General features: G+C 48.9%; 1 protein-coding gene across 1 annotated transcript in view; it reads right to left on the minus strand.

The window, feature by feature from the left end:
* Nucleotides 1–364: 364 nt before the first annotated feature.
* Nucleotides 365–15,437, minus strand: part of LOC113959865 (immunoglobulin-like and fibronectin type III domain-containing protein 1) — a 40,471-nt gene continuing 25,398 nt past the window's right edge. Inside the window, exons 15-27 of the mRNA XM_027669149.1 lie at nucleotides 14,521–15,397; nucleotides 13,188–13,312; nucleotides 12,113–12,254; nucleotides 11,312–11,608; nucleotides 10,421–10,720; nucleotides 9,407–9,580; nucleotides 7,917–8,045; nucleotides 7,169–7,471; nucleotides 5,389–5,477; nucleotides 4,086–4,281; nucleotides 2,499–2,798; nucleotides 1,698–2,024; nucleotides 365–909 (exon numbers count right to left, since the gene is read on the minus strand). Coding sequence (XP_027524950.1) covers nucleotides 896–909; nucleotides 1,698–2,024; nucleotides 2,499–2,798; nucleotides 4,086–4,281; nucleotides 5,389–5,477; nucleotides 7,169–7,471; nucleotides 7,917–8,045; nucleotides 9,407–9,580; nucleotides 10,421–10,720; nucleotides 11,312–11,608; nucleotides 12,113–12,254; nucleotides 13,188–13,312; nucleotides 14,521–15,397 — 3,273 coding nt within the window. The 3' untranslated portion in view covers nucleotides 365–895. The remainder of the gene's footprint in view (nucleotides 910–1,697; nucleotides 2,025–2,498; nucleotides 2,799–4,085; nucleotides 4,282–5,388; nucleotides 5,478–7,168; nucleotides 7,472–7,916; nucleotides 8,046–9,406; nucleotides 9,581–10,420; nucleotides 10,721–11,311; nucleotides 11,609–12,112; nucleotides 12,255–13,187; nucleotides 13,313–14,520; nucleotides 15,398–15,437) is intronic.

Raw genomic sequence — 15,437 nt, forward strand, 5'->3', positions numbered from 1 at the left:
CCCCTCAGTGGTGGAATCCCCCTGCCGTGGCAGGAGGTGTCTGCTGGTACCTCTTATTTCTGCTCAGACATGAAAGATTTTTAAGGTCTTTTTGCACCAGGCAGAACGATCCCAGCAGTGCCACGAGCCAGGGGCAGCGAGGGTGCAGAGGTGACACTGGGGTGGCAGTTCAGGGCTGGCACAGCCGTGGGGCTGCTCTGCTCATGCTGCCACAGCTGGGGGCAGATTGGAATTCCACTCCTCCCCAGCAGGGCATTTGCACTGTGAGTGCCACCTCCTCCATGCCAGCCTGGTCTGAGAGTTCATCTCTCACCCAGATCAAAATGAGCAGGCAGACGTTCTTTTTAACTTAGAGGTGACGAACAACAACATACTGAGCTGCTACTGGCAGTGCAAGACATGCAGAACTGCTCCCAGAGTTAGGAAACCTGCTGAGAATCCAGTGGAATCCAAAGGGGTTGTTTTGGCTTAGAAAACCACATGGGAAAGGCCAACTCCAGAGATCTCTGGTGGCCAGAAATGTCCCTGTTGCAGCCTGACAGCAGGTGAGGGGTGTGCTGGGATGGTCTCTCCTGCCTGTGCTCTCCATGGAAAGTTTCATTTTGGCCAAATATTTTTCCTCTCATCTTCTGTGTTCCCAAAGCTTCTAATATGTGTTTTAAAGGTCTAGTGGAAAGCCATGATCATTACAAAAATACAATTCTCTTGAAACATTTTCCCCGATTTTGACTAAAACGCAGCGTCGTGTTCAAAATGCAATTACTGGGTGTGAAAAATAAACCCCTTGGGCTCCAGTGAACATCTGAAAATAAATGCACAGGCTTAGGATGGACCAGTCCTCACTGAAACCTTCTCATCCACAGAGCAGGGCAGGGATGTTCTCAGCAGGGTCAAGCTACAGGGCGGAGTCTGGAAATAAGAGAAAGAGAAGTGGCTCAGTGTTGTGATGAAGGAGATGATAAATAGCCTGAAAAGTCTCCCTGGAAAGGGGGAGCTGAAAACTTACAGGGCAAAAAAAAGACCAATGTCTGCAAAAGGATGACAGGGATGGTGCCTGTGGGTCCCTTCCAACTTGGAATATTCTGTGAAATCTGGGAAATCTGGGGGTTTAAGTGACCCATTTCTCCACTCGTGTCATCCCACCGATGGGTTTTGCATTAAAAGGAAAATATTTGACTTAAAAGAAAGGATATTTCACTGGGTACAATCACCAGCAATATTTATCCATAAGTTTATCCATTCTTACTCCTCCATTCCCATCATGATCCCAGTGGCCCTCAACATGTCCCTCCCTTTCCTCCCCTCCCATTGCCTTTGGTCACCAAACCTTCCATGTTCCCTCACTGCTCCCCCTCCACTTGCACATCTGCAGGATCTTTATTCTGCAGCTCCTGGACTGGGGATAAACCCAACCAAGATATTACCTCTTATCCAAGGAAAATGGGATTGTTCTTTCTAAAAAATTTGATCAGAGCCAACCCAAACCTCTGTCTCACATAGAAACTGAGTGGTTTTTTCACATCTGCCTTTCAGTTTCTAGTTCTGTTCCACCACTTTGATCACTAAAAAGGTAATCAGGAGTTCAGTAAAGCTGCACTTGGCAGCAGGTAGAGCTGCACGGGACCATTTCTGGGGCCCTGGGCAGCAACAACACCCCTTGGCATCCCCCAGGGGAGGAAGAGCACTGTGGATTTTACCTTTGATGGCGAGGAAGGCTCTGCTGGAGACACGACCCACTTCATTGGAGGCTTCCACCATGTATTCTCCTGCGTCCTGCTTGGTGACCCCCAGGATGACCAGGGAGCAGACTCCAAAGTCGTTTGTGCAGAAGTAGTTTGGATCGTTGGAGAGGTCTCTGTTGTCTTTGTACCAGGTAACTTTTGGGGGGGGGTGGCCCCCCACTGCACAGCTCATGTGACACTCACTGCCTGTCACCACCACGTGGGGCTTCAGCGGGACGAGGAACCTCGGGTGCTGGTTTTGGTTGACTCCCCTGTACCTCTGGGGTCTGACCCAGATCTCAGCTGTAAAAAACAAACAGCGACACACGAACACACCCTCAGGTCCAGCTCCCAGCAGGGAAGTTTGCAGGGCTGGTTTTCAGTCGGACACTCAGCTGCTGAGAGCCTGGAATTCCACACTGCAATTCCCAGAGATCCCGTGCACCCAAAGACTGTAACCTGTGCTGCTTATCACGTGACCCTGGATTTCACTTTGGAGCCACAAACTTTGGTTTCTGCCACACTTAATACATTTTTCCAGGAATTCGTTTTGTGGCAGATTACCACAATATAAGGGCTGGCAGTGAAGGGACTCTGCACAATGTCCCTGCAGAAAGGACAAAACTGGAATTCCTCAGGGTACCTCTAGGCATTCCTGTTCTGGGCAACTAAACATTCCTAGGAGGAGGGACCCATTTCAGGATGGGGCGTTAGAAACCGTAAAAGAAACCAAGCACGACCACACACACAGAGAAATATCTGTAAAAGCTGGTTTACCCTTTGCTTTTCGAATCCTCCAAGGCTGCACGGTTTCAGATGGAGCACTGGCTCCCAGGCTGTTCTTGGCCACCACCCTGAAGTAATAATCCCTGCCTGGGATCACGCTGGTGAACGTGAACTTGTTGTTGTAGAGCAGGTCCCCCACCATGCGCCACACGCCCTTCTGGGACTCCCGTTTCAGGACGGTGTAGTAGAGGTTCTTCTCCCACTTCTCAGATGCTGACGGTTCCCAGGTCACTGTCACTGTGTTGGGCACATTCTCTTCCAACCTCAGTGGTCCAGGAGGCTGTGGGATGTCTGCGAGGGGAGGGCAAATAATGTCACAGGGGTAGGGACAGTGGCACAGTGCAGAACCCTAAAAACTTGGAGTCTATCCCATGGGGGTTCAGTAAAGATCCTGATCATTGGAAGGAGCAAATTCAATTCCTTCTCCAGCCACACAAACACTTTTGCCATGAACTGAGCTGCTGCTGCAGAACATTGGCATTGCAGGGAGGAGAGGAGGGTGACAGAGCTGAGCTGCTTCCCCTCCCAGGGACACAGTTCTGAGAGCTCATCCAGCTGGGGCTCCGTGTCCCACAGCCTGTGCTGACCCCCCTCAGGCTCTTCCAGAGAGCAGGAACTGCTCCTGGGGTTTGCAGTGTCTGTGTTTGGGACTTGGGCCGGCCCTTTCCAGCAGAGTCCCTCTGGAAGTACAGTTTTAACCAGTGGATTGCTCTGTCCTGCAGACCAGTGATATCATGAAGTGTCCAGACTGAATCCCAAGGAAAGTTGTTCCGCAGTTCTCCCTGTGCCTGAACAGCCAAACTGCATCACAGCTCACCCTGTCCAACTCAGCCTGGTGCCTGCTGCCTGTTCCCAGTAAATCAAGGAATCCCAGAATGGTTTGGGTTGGAGGGACCTTAAAACTCATCTCATTCCAACCCTGCCATGGGCAGGGACACCTTCTGCTATCCCATGTTGCTCCAACCTGGCCTTGGACACTTCCAGGGATGAAGCAGCCACAGTTTCTCTGGGCAACCTGTGCCAGGGCCTCCACAACCTCACAGGGAGGAATTCCTTCCCAATATCCCATCTATCCCTGCCCTCTGTCAATGTGAAGCCATTCCCTGTGTCCTGTCCCTCTATCCCGTGTCCCCAGTCCCTCTCCAGCTCTCCTGGAGCCCCTTTAGGCCCTAGAAGGGATTCCAAGGTCTCTCTGGAACCTTCTCTTCTCCAGGGGAACATTCCCAGCTCTGCCAGCCTGGCTCCAGAGCAGAGGGGCTCCAGCCCTTGGAGCATCCCTGTGGCCTCCTCTGGACTCTCTCCAGCAGCTCCACGTCCTTGTGCTGTTGTTCCCAGGGCTGGAGGCAGCTCTGCAGGGGGGTCTCACCTGAGGGGACAGAGGGGCAGGATCCCCCCTGCCCTGCTGCCCACAGTCCCTGTGGGACCAGTCCAGGGCACGGGGGGTTCTTGGCTGGGTCATGTCCAACCTCTCCCCCACCAACACCCCAGGTCTTTCCCCTCGGGGCTGCTCCCAGTCCCTTCCCCCCCAGCCTGGACTGACACTGGGAGTGCCTGGTGCCCACGGGTGGCAGGAGTTACCTGTGATTTGCACCTGGAAGCTGAAGGTCTCTCTCTTGCCCAGCCCGTTGAGCAGTTCCACGCTGTAGCAGCCGCTGTCCCCGAGCTCGGCCGTCCCGATCAGCAGCCGGGTGGATCCATCCTGGGTTTTTATGGCAGCCCGGTCGGGAAGGGGGAGCCCATCCTTCAACCAGAGCACCGCTGGCTCAGGAGAGCCCTGGAAAGAACAGCACGAGTCACAGCCCACCTGCTTCACCTCCAGATCCTGTCTGTATATCTGTGGTTTCATTATCTCGTCCCAAATATGTTCTTGTACCACACAGTAAAGTCACATCCAGGAATACGGACCCGAGATGGATCCAAGAGCCCTGATGTGCTCTGACCTTCCTTTGGAACTGTTTTCTTTCTCAGTGTCTTTAAAGATGTTTTTGCAGCAAAGTGTTCAGAACTATGTCAGCCAAAGTATTCTGCATCAAGAACAGATGCCATCAGGAATTAATATTTTCTACTTTTTGAAAGAAGATCTGTTGGGTTTGGAGAGAAAAAACATCCTCAAAGCCTTTATTTCCCTTGTGCCATCTTTGGTCTCAGTTGTCTCAGAGACTGGGAGAAAGGTCAGGATATATCATACATATGTATTATATTATATAATATTATATAATTATATATAATTTAATATATAATATATATTAGAAAGATATGATATATAATATTATACAATATAAATATTTTAATATATAACATATAATACATAATATAGACTATATTTATATATTTAATATATAATAATTAATATATAACATAACATTAATGTATTAATTAAAATTAATATATAATATCACTATATAGTATAATATAATATAATATATATTGTTTATTTAATATTTATATTATATAATACTATTTATTCCTATATAATTATATATACTAGTAAAATTTATTTAATCTATTATAATATATAAATATAATATTTAATATAAATGTTAACTAGAAATATCTAATACAAAAATTAATGATTTTTAAAGTCTGGCAGAGCAGCAGCAGATGCTGACAGCGTTGCTGAGGTTGGATGGACAGCTCTGGGCCTCGTTTGCAGAGGTTAATGAATGCCCACAGCCTCGTAAAACACCGATGCCAACAAGCGACAGCTGAATTTCTGCCGCTGTTTTCCTCGCCCAGAAAGCACCCCCAGCACAGGCAGCCAAAGGATTTGCCCGGTGTCTCGTAAACTGAATTCCATGGCAAGAAAACAGTGGCTCAGTTTTCATGTCTGACTCCCAGCACAGGAACAGGCAGGGAATTCCACAATCCATGGAACACGTACCTCGAAGGGAATATTCACCCGGAGGGGGTTTCCTGCTCTCACCACCAGGAGGTTTTTCACCGTGTCGTCGATCAGTAACCTGGGGGGAACTGGTAAACACGGGGATTACACTCAATAGTTGGACATTTACACCTTTCAAATTCCGTTGCTATTTATTTGTCGCTGTGGGCAAAGGAGGGGAAGTGACATAAAAATACATTCACAGCAATCTCTGTGTTCGTGTGATGTCTCAATCATGGAGAAACTGGCCCTATTACACACTTTACCCCATCACAGGGATGATCCTTGGTGTTTAAATGGTGTCTGGAGACAAGGAAATTCCGAGGGACACTTACAAATTACACATTCAATACAGAGCACAGAAAACTCCCAGGAGACCAGCCAGAGTTTATTTCAAATAATATTATTTTAGTATTCAAAGTATGTATTTTTTTAACCAATATAACATACTATTGTATTTAGTATTTTTCTTTAAATGCCAAATATAATAGTGTTAAATTATAGTTAGTGTTTCCACTACAAAACTGAAAAACCTGCTTCCCAGATGGACTTATTTTACCTATTTACTGATTGATTATAAAAGGAGTCTCCAGGCATAGCTCAAAAGTAGACAATTTCCCTTAGGCCCCAAGTTAAGGAAGATGAATCCCTCACAGAATTATCCCTTACTTCTGTAATTCTGCAACATTCCCAAGCAGCAGGGAAAAAAAGCAGAGCTACAGATTGTAAATCAAGATGGAAAAGTGGAAATGGTAAAAAACTTTCAAACTAGGCAATTAAAAAGTAAAATAAAGCATCCAAAACCCAATCTAAAAATTGGGATTTAAGGGAATGAAATAAAATGCTTAGTTCCACAAGACTGTGTGAAAAGAGACTGAAAACTCTATTTTCCCTTAAAAGAGGTGGGTAGGGATAAGGGAATGTGGGGTTTCTGTTTGGTGACTGTGGTAAGGCTCTGCAAATATAAATATAAAAATATAAATCCAAAGAGAAGAGAGAGTTTTGGGGGTTCTTTTGTCCTAATGAGTCTCCAACATGAGCCGAATGCTGTGCTCTGCACATCTGACATCGGGTCAATATTCAGAATTTCCTGGTGAAGGGACCAGGTAACAGCAGAGTGCAGGGGAGACACGGAGTGCTCATCATCCTCCTGTCAGTCTGGGATGGGAAGGAAGCTCATCCCCGTGTCCCACAGCCCTCTGTGCAGCCTGGACCTGGCTCCCCACCAAGTCCCCAAAGATCCACATCGAAATTCCCCCCCTTACATGAAGGGAAGAGGGGAAAAGGAAACAAAAGACCAGAAATAAGCTGAGCTAAAGCAGTATATATATATATACCTATTTAAACTTATATACAATTGCAAAAAAACCCATTTACATATAAGAAAGAGAAAACCCCACCACCCCAAAACCCAAATGGAAAAACCGATATACGTAGATGTACACAGCTAGCAAAGGAATCTTCATACTTCCCTTAGGGAAGCAGAACTGCACCACCAGCCCTCCCCTCCCACGTTGGGATGAAGTAACCCTCTCCCAGGGACCAGAGCAAACCCTGGGAGCTCAGCGGGGCTGCCCCTCCTCTGCAACCCCAGCGAAGTGCTCTGACCTCGGACTATCTTCCGTCCCTCTTGTAGTAACACTTCTGCTTATGTACAGAAATAGAATGGAATACTAGGATATAGCCACCTTCCCAGTTTCGAGCTGGTTGTCAGGAAGGCCCGGACCAAACCATCACCCCCGGCTGCTCCCGTTCCCCCTGGAAGGAGCCCCCGACTCACCCGCCGGGGCCGCGGCCTCCGCGATGGCCTCGAGCTCCGTGGCCTCCCCGGGGCCGCTGTCGTTGAGGGCCCTCACACGCAGAAAATACTTCTCCTTGGGCTGCAGGCCCTTGATGGTGCCCGTGGTGGCCTCTGCAGGGAGGGTGAGGCACTTGGTCCAGCTGGAGCTGTGGGAAGGCCTCATCTCCACCTCGTAGCCCTTCACTTCATTCCCATCCTTGACCTCGGGCCTGTTCCACGTCAGGGTGACGCTGGTGCTGTCACAGCTGCTCACTCTGAGCTCCTGCACTTGGCCCGGGGATTCTGGAGAGAGAAATTTTGTTGAAAGTATTTTTTTCTAGGATTTCTGTTCCATCTTTTCAGTCACTTCCTGAGATTCCCCGGCGTTCTTGAAGAGCACTGGATATCCACCCTGCTGTTGTGCCCACGCCTCGTCCCGGTTCTTGAAAGGTGGATCTTTGCTCCTGCCAGCCCTGCAGGACAACCCACAACACCCCTAACATGGCCTGCAGCCCATCTCGAGTCCTTCACACTGCACAAACCCCACAGTCTGCCACACCTTCCCTTGGACATCCCACGGGAAATCCTTCTGCTCCTTCCTCGAGCTGATTCTCAACCCTGAAATATTTCCCAGCTATTTGATCTTTGTCTTCACACACTTTTACAGAGCATTTCAGAAGGTCTGCTCTCCACTGACACCCCCAGTGTGTGTTCAGCTACCCCAGAAGCAGAAGGACAGAGCACTCACTCGTGGGGTCCCGGGCAAAGATGGGCGGGGAGGGGTCGCTGGCATCTCCTGTGCCAGCAGCATTGACAGCTGCCACCCGGAACTCGTACTGCACACCCTTCTTGAGGTTGGTCACCTTCAGCTTCTTGTCTGCAGGAAGGAAAGGAGTGTGTTGGCTTGGCTGAGCTGCCCCCCAGCAGGAAAGGAGAGACAATGATGCTGGACCTCACTCTGGGTAGAATTACGGACTGAATCATTCTCAGGAGCTATAAATGCTGTCATTGACTCCCCTGCCCTTCCCTATCCAAGTGCGTGTGTACTTCTGGGATGTGTTCATTCAAAATCAAACAGCACTTGAATCACAGAATCACAGAATCAATTAGGGTGGAAAAGACCTCTGAGATCATTGAGTCCACCCTGTGCCCAATGCCCCCCTTGTCCCCCAGCCCAGAGCACTGAGGGCCATGTCCAGTCCTTCCTTGGACACCTCCAGGGGTGGAGACTCCAAACCTCCCTGGGCAGCCCCTGCCAAGGCCTGACCACCTTTTCCAGGAAGAAATTCCTCCTGATGTCCCACCTACCCTCCCCTGGCACAGCTGGAGGCCGTTCCCTCTCCTCCTGTCCCTTGTTCCCTGGGAGCAGAGCCCGACTCCCCCCAGCTCCCTGAGTTCTCCTGCTGCTCCAGACCCTTTCCAGCTCCCTCAGGGGTTCTCCAGTCCCTTCCCCAGCTCCCTCAGTTCTCCTGCTGCTCCAGCCCCTTTCCCAGCTCCATTCTCTTCCCAGGACACGCTCCAGCCCCTCCATGTCTCTCTTGAATTAGGTGGTGCAGAACTGCGCCCAGCACTCAGGGTGCAGCCTCAGCAGTGCCGCTGAGAGTTATTAAATTAGGGATACAGGACGCATCCTGCTTTTCCTCAGGGGATGATCCTAAACCCTTCTATACCTGAGAAGTCCTAACTTGCCCCTAATAGAAGATGCTGCTATAGTCAAAGCACACTCTGGAGCTCAGACACATCACTTGGGTTTCTTTCTATTCCTTGCGTTTATAAAGTCCTGTCTGTAGGACTAAGGACAATAGTTCTGTATGTGAAGTGAAGGCTTTAATTCCAGAAACTGGAGACATCAGAGGAGCTACGTCCCAGGATGCAGCATGAGCTTCTCTGTGCTTTTCTCCAGGTGCCTCCACACAATGCAGAAAAGACCATAATCCTGCCCCCAGGCTCAGCTGGGTTTAAACCAAGAGCTGGTTTTGCTGTGGCACAGCCAGGAAATTTCAGCTGGGAGAAAAATGGAGTTGAGAAAAAACTCCAGAACACACCAGAGCTGTGAAAAATAGAAGATAAAACTTCAGACAGGCTAAAATGGCTGTGAGGGGGTGAGTCAGAAGCTCAAGAATTGCAGAGGAAAAACACCAATGTGAAAAGGTGTGAGATCCTAAGACATTCCTGAACCCAATTGAACTTTTTGCCTTGTCAAGTCTTCCAGACTGTTCCAGGATTTGGGATACCCACCTTTCACAGGCCCACTGGTGACTGGCAGCCAGGTCATGGTGCCCTTCTTGCGTTTCTGAACGATGTATCCCACAATCTGGGAAGTGCCAGTTTTACGAGGTGCTTTCCAGGATATTGTGATGGTGTCCCTGCTGGCACTGACGATCTCAGGGGGATCTGGGGCACCAGGGGAAGCTGGAAAGACATTAGGGTTCCATTATTAGCAGATGTATTTTTATTGCAAGATAAAACAGTGTTCTGTGTCATTTCTTCTTCCACTTTCCCCAAGGTATTCCCATGGATGTGCTTTGAAAACCTGGATCCAGCATGGACCTTGTTCCTGAGTTTTGATTTCACAAAAGACCTGCTGTCAGCAGGACTGACAATTCCACTGTCAGCAAATGGAGTGAAGTGTGTCCTTCTTACGTGGTAGGAACAGTCAGCATCAGTCTTGCTTTTAGTGACAGAAACTGGGACCAGAATGGATTTTTTAACCCTCTGCTAAAGCTTTCAAAACACATAATCAGTGTAGAAAGAACCAGAATATAGCATTGCTCTCTCTAGTACTGCATTTGTGCTCATGGCTAACCTGTTCTAGTATTTGAACTCATTGAAGGACAAAGAATATATTCAGTTGTTTGGAAACCAGGGGAATGGAGTGGTCATGCTACAAATGCTGCACCTACGGAGACACTGCTTTGCCCAGGAAGTTGAGAAAAGGCCTCACACGTTCCCTTTGTAGCCACACTGGGAAAAATTTCCTTTGATCGGGATGCGTTTTGCATTTCCCCTCTGGGACTGGTTTTCCAATTCAGGATGGAGCATTGCCAAGAAGGCAACTCCTCCTCAGCACCACCAGAGCCTACAACAAACTGCTGCTCTTGCTGTGCAGCCTCCACAGGTTTGTGTGAAGACCTCACAGCAACCATTGGAGTTTAGATCTGTAGCAACACCCAAAATGCAGTGAGTGTTCTCTGATGTCGGCTTTGACAATGGACTTCCCAACCTGAACTGTGAATTATGAGTTCTCCTCACCTTTGCCAGCCGCCTTCACTTCGCCTGACTCCAGCGCGTCGCTCGTCCCCTCCACGTTCACGGCCCTCACCCTGAAGTAGTAGCTCGTGTCTTCTTCCACCTTGTTGGTGGTGAAGGTGGTGCAGCTCCTGGGGGTGTCTCCCAAGGTCTCCCAGTCGTTCTTGCCCGCCTGCTGCCTCTCCACAAGGTACCTCTGCACCGGTTTGCCCCCGTCGTCCTTCGGGGGCTGCCACTGGATGGTGATGGCATTGGCAGAGCTCTCCACGATTTTGATGGGTCCTGCTGGTGGCTGTGGCTTGTCTGGAAAGATGGACAGAGGGATGATGAGTTGGCTCCAGACCCAGATGTGTTCCTGGGTTTGGAGCACACACTGGCTCTTGCTCACCAGCTGTGAGACTGTTCCTGATGGCACAGCTGCAGAATGAGGGCTGGGCACTGAAATTGCCTCTTCCAAATATCCACTCTTCTAACTTTGATGGAAAGGGGGAGCCAGGCCCTTGCTCTCCCTGTTCCCATAAGCAGTGCACCAAGTCAGCTTGATAACGCAGGAAGAATGTAATTTCTGGTCTCCCAAGAGGGCCCAGACATTGATGGTAGGGCTGAATTTGGTCTTGAGACCCCGTTTCAGATTTGCATGTTGAGCACAGTCCCATCTCCCACAGTCTCCCAGCCTTCCAAACTCAGCTGCTGAGGCTGGGAAAAACCAAACCAGACTTGTGCCACCTTGTACTAAAGGGCAAGAAGCATGTCAGCAATCTTTCCTTGTACCCTGATTTAGTGGCAAAATACAGCCTTGTTCCTCTTGGAACACCCTGCAGCTCCAAATAAGATTGTCACCAGTGTCAATGGGTTCCCTGCCTGAGCTCAGCAGCGGATTTATGGAGTTCTTACCTATGACCACGAGCTTTAAGTTGATCTCCAGGACCCCGCTGTCGTTCTTCAGCCTGACCTTGTAATCCCCACAGTCCCTCCTGTTGCAGCTGGGGATGGACAGCGTGGTGTGGGTGTCTGTTTTATCCATACGGATCCTGGTGTCATCTGCCAGCTCCATCTTGTCCTTGAGCCACGTGGCTCTGACGGGCAGACGGCCCTCGAAGGGGATTCTGAGCTTCACCGCCTGCCCAGCCTTGGCCACCGTGGGGACACTGCTCAGGTTCTTGAGGAGAACTTTGTCAACCTGTGGAGGGTCTGACCAGGCGATACAAAAAGTCATTAAAACCCACAATTCAGAGAGGACAAGGCTTGGAGGGAAGGGCTCCCCTCGGGACGCTGCCAGGAACTCTGAGGATCTCACAACACTTGGACCTTCACTGGTTTTGTGCTCGGGGATTCACAAACTTGTACTTTGCTACAGGATAATTATCACGAGGTTTTGTGGTGTCACAAAAACCTTCCACTGGAGAAGGTTTCTCTTTAGCAACACACTAAACACAAAGAATGAAGAACTGCTCTGATAAAGTGTTCTGTGCACCCCAAAATCTCTGAGTTACCAACAGGATCTATGTGGGAAGGCTCCCTAGTTAAATTTGTGAATACAAAATGCACCAACCTGTACAAAAACCATCTCTCAGTTATCTTGGGATTCTTATAACAAAGTTATCTCCATAACCAACTACTGGTCTCTGATAAAACATATTACATTTAAGGCCCATCAAAGCTCATGTCCTGCATTGGTGGTTTGAACAGACTCACCTTCAACAAAAATTGAAGCCTCAGTTTTCACATCTCCACCTTCAAACCTGTATTTCCCAGCATGAATGTCTTCGGTTTTGTTAATAATTAGTTTGTGGACTAGACCTTTCTTTTCAAACACGACTCCTTGCATGCTTGTCAACTACAAGGTAAAGGACAGAGACCCATGCTTTGAGAAAAAAAGGGGAAAAAACAATCCCAACTGAAGCTGAGATAAGCATTATCAACATACTCCCCACAAAGACTTGTTTTTTTTCCAAGATCAATTAAAAAAATGTTAGTTCAACTCCAAGCTCTCTCTTTCTGTTCTTAATGACAAAACTTTTGATCAGTGCTTGAGTCTGACACCTCAGAAGTCCTACAATATCATCTGGATCCCACAGCTGGAATCACTCTTCAGCGTTCTTTAGGAACACAGAATAAAGGATATAGAATATATCTATAGGATATGGATATGTGGTGGTGGTGATGGGTTCAAGGTTGGAGTTGATGGTCTTAGAGGTCTTTTCCAATCTAAACAACCCTATAATTCTGTATGATGTCTGTGCTTGACCTCAAGCACTAATTTGAATGAACACTCTCCACGATATCCCCGCCTGAAAGATCCTTTGAGGATTCTTCCCTTGCTTTTGGCATTTTTCTCTCATTCACCCAGGAAAAGAAGGGCTGCATTGCAAGCAAGTGACCACATCATCTCCATCCTTGAAAAAGAATGGAAAACACAAAGGTGGCTGTTGTCAGCAAGAATGGGAATGTCTGGTAGCAGGAAGGGGGGGGAAATCTTCCTGCTATCAGGAAGCAGATGCCCCATCCCTGTAAGTGTTGGATGGGGCTGGGAGCAGCCTGGGCTAGTGGGAGTCCCTGTCCTTGGCAGGGGGTGGGAACAAGATGGTCTTTGAGGTCCCTTCCAACCCAAACTGTCCTGGGATTCTGTGAGTCTGTGAATCCTTCCAGGGCCACGCTCCGGCTGCAGCAGAGGGCAGAGGGAAGGACACCTTGGCACAGCACTTAGGGAGTGAAGGCAGAGAGCAGAATTTTGCTGACCAAAGGAAACAACGAGTGGAAGGACACCCACCTTCAGCCCGTCTTTAAACCAGGTTCCTGTCACGTCATCCTTGCTGACAGTGCAGGAGAGCTCGGCTGGTTCCCCCTTCACCACCCGGACCGTGGCCAGCTGCTTGTTGAGGTAACACCGGGGGACTGAGCAGCCAGGGGGGAAAATGGGGAGAACATGGACATGGATGTGCATGGGAAGAGAAAAGAGAGCTTTTTAGAACAGGTATCCTGTGGCCATGACGGGCTTTTGTGCCCCACGCTGTGACCACCTGGGTGCCCTCAGAAGGGACGTGCCAGCCTGGCCTGTTCATGGTACAGTCCCACCATCAACCCCTGAGCAACGGAGTCATCACAAATCACACTGTTCAGTTTATGTCTGTGCTGATTGTCTTGGCTCCCTCTACAGCCAGTGGGGAAAAACAGGCTGTTCCAGAGTGTGGATATCCTGCTTCATCATCCTCTTCCTCTGCACTGACCAGACACGGGGCTGCCTGACCACGTTCCCCCAAAACAGCCCTGGGAATATTGTTCTCCACCCCCATATTCCTCTTTCCCTTCCCAAGTTCTTTTCCATTAACAACCTCAGCCCCTCTCTAATAAACACCCCTTGAACTTCAATCTTGTTTTACTTTCTTATTTATATTTTGTTTGTCTTGATAGTTCCTAACTTGTCAGCAATCCCATTAGGTGAATATTCCCCTTTGGTTATACATTTGAAATTCCTCATTTTTACAATTTTCACATCATCATCTTGCTAGTGGAGCCACAGGTCTTACTCAAACAGCTGCAAACACATTACTCCCCTTTTACTATATCTGCACCTTATTATTTCTGATGTTACAAGAGAAAAGAGCTCTTTACATTATATAATCCAGTATAAGCAGGCACTTTACATTAGGCCTGGTCAAATAGAACCAAATAGAAGCAAAGAATTATTCCCAGAACCTGGAAAACCACAGTTCTTTGCACTAGATGTTAGAAAAAATAAGTTTTAAATTAGCAACAAGTTTTAAATTACAACAATATCAAAGAAACACAATGATATTCCTTGAAACTTTATGGGAATCGGTCAGTTCCACGTGGATGTGAAGTGTGTTTGAATGAACAGATGAGACCCGATTTAGACCATTTAAGCAAAGATCATTTAAATATTGAAGGCAATTTGATCAGAGCAAGTTGTGTAAGATAAAACAGCAAATCAGTGGGAGAATTAGGAAGGGATCACAACCAAATTTCTACACAGAGCTCTGTTTGTCTGACCCATAAAATTCCATTTCTTCGCAGGATCAGGAATGTAAGTGTCCAAACGCAAAGCCCAGGAGTCACCGACGAGCCACTGCACCACCACGTACCTTTGAGATCATCCAGGCAGGACCTTCTCTTCTGGGCTGTACTTTCCGTGTTGGTCGGGAGATCCTTTGCTTTAACATCCACGTCAGGTTCCTCGTTTCTCTGGCTTGCTGGGGCAAGCCCACCAGAAAGAGCTGACATCTGGTCATGACTGGGTGGACCTTGACCAAGACCCCCTGAACTGCTTCCATCAACAGGTCTGTTCCAGGATTTGCTCCCTGCCCCTCCAAAGGCGGAATCTTTGCCATAAAGGGAGCCCAACTGTCCTAAATCTCTGCGCTCACCCCAGACATCTCCTTGACCTGACAGTGACCCTCTGTCACCAACTGAACCTTGGTTCCCTGATCCTCTGGCATCACTGGCAACGCCCTTTCCATATTCACCACCTGGTCCACCACCACCTCCCACACCTCCTTTACCAAGGAATGAATCCCTTCCATCCCCTCCCAATGTCCCACCAGCTCCTGCACCAGCCCAGGCTCCAGTTGATCCCACGTCCTTGCCGTAGGGAGACCCAGTGCCCCATGCTGCAGAGCCACCCACACCCCCCCCTTCCATGGAAAAGTTCTCTCCTCCTGCTCCCCCTGGATATCCTGGAGCTCTGCCCAGCCCACCATCCCTGCCACGCTGGGATCCCATCACTCCCTCACCTCCAAAGGGAAAAGGAGCAGCTCCTGCCACAGCTCCAGCTGGGAGACCATCCATTCCATAGGGAGACACAACCCCTGCACCACCAGCACCACCAACACCAGCCCCAGCTGGGAGACCATCTTTTCCATAGGGAGACACAACTCCTCCAGCACCACCAGCACCACCAACACCAGCCCCAGCTGGGACACCATCCTTTCCGAAGGGAGCTGCAACTTCCCCTGCACCAGCACCACCAACACCACCAACACCACCAGCACCACCACCAACA

This window comes from Corapipo altera, unplaced genomic scaffold, assembly GCF_003945725.1.
Source record: "Corapipo altera isolate COAL_440 unplaced genomic scaffold, ASM394572v1 300, whole genome shotgun sequence".
Taxonomy (NCBI): Eukaryota; Metazoa; Chordata; class Aves; order Passeriformes; family Pipridae; genus Corapipo; species Corapipo altera.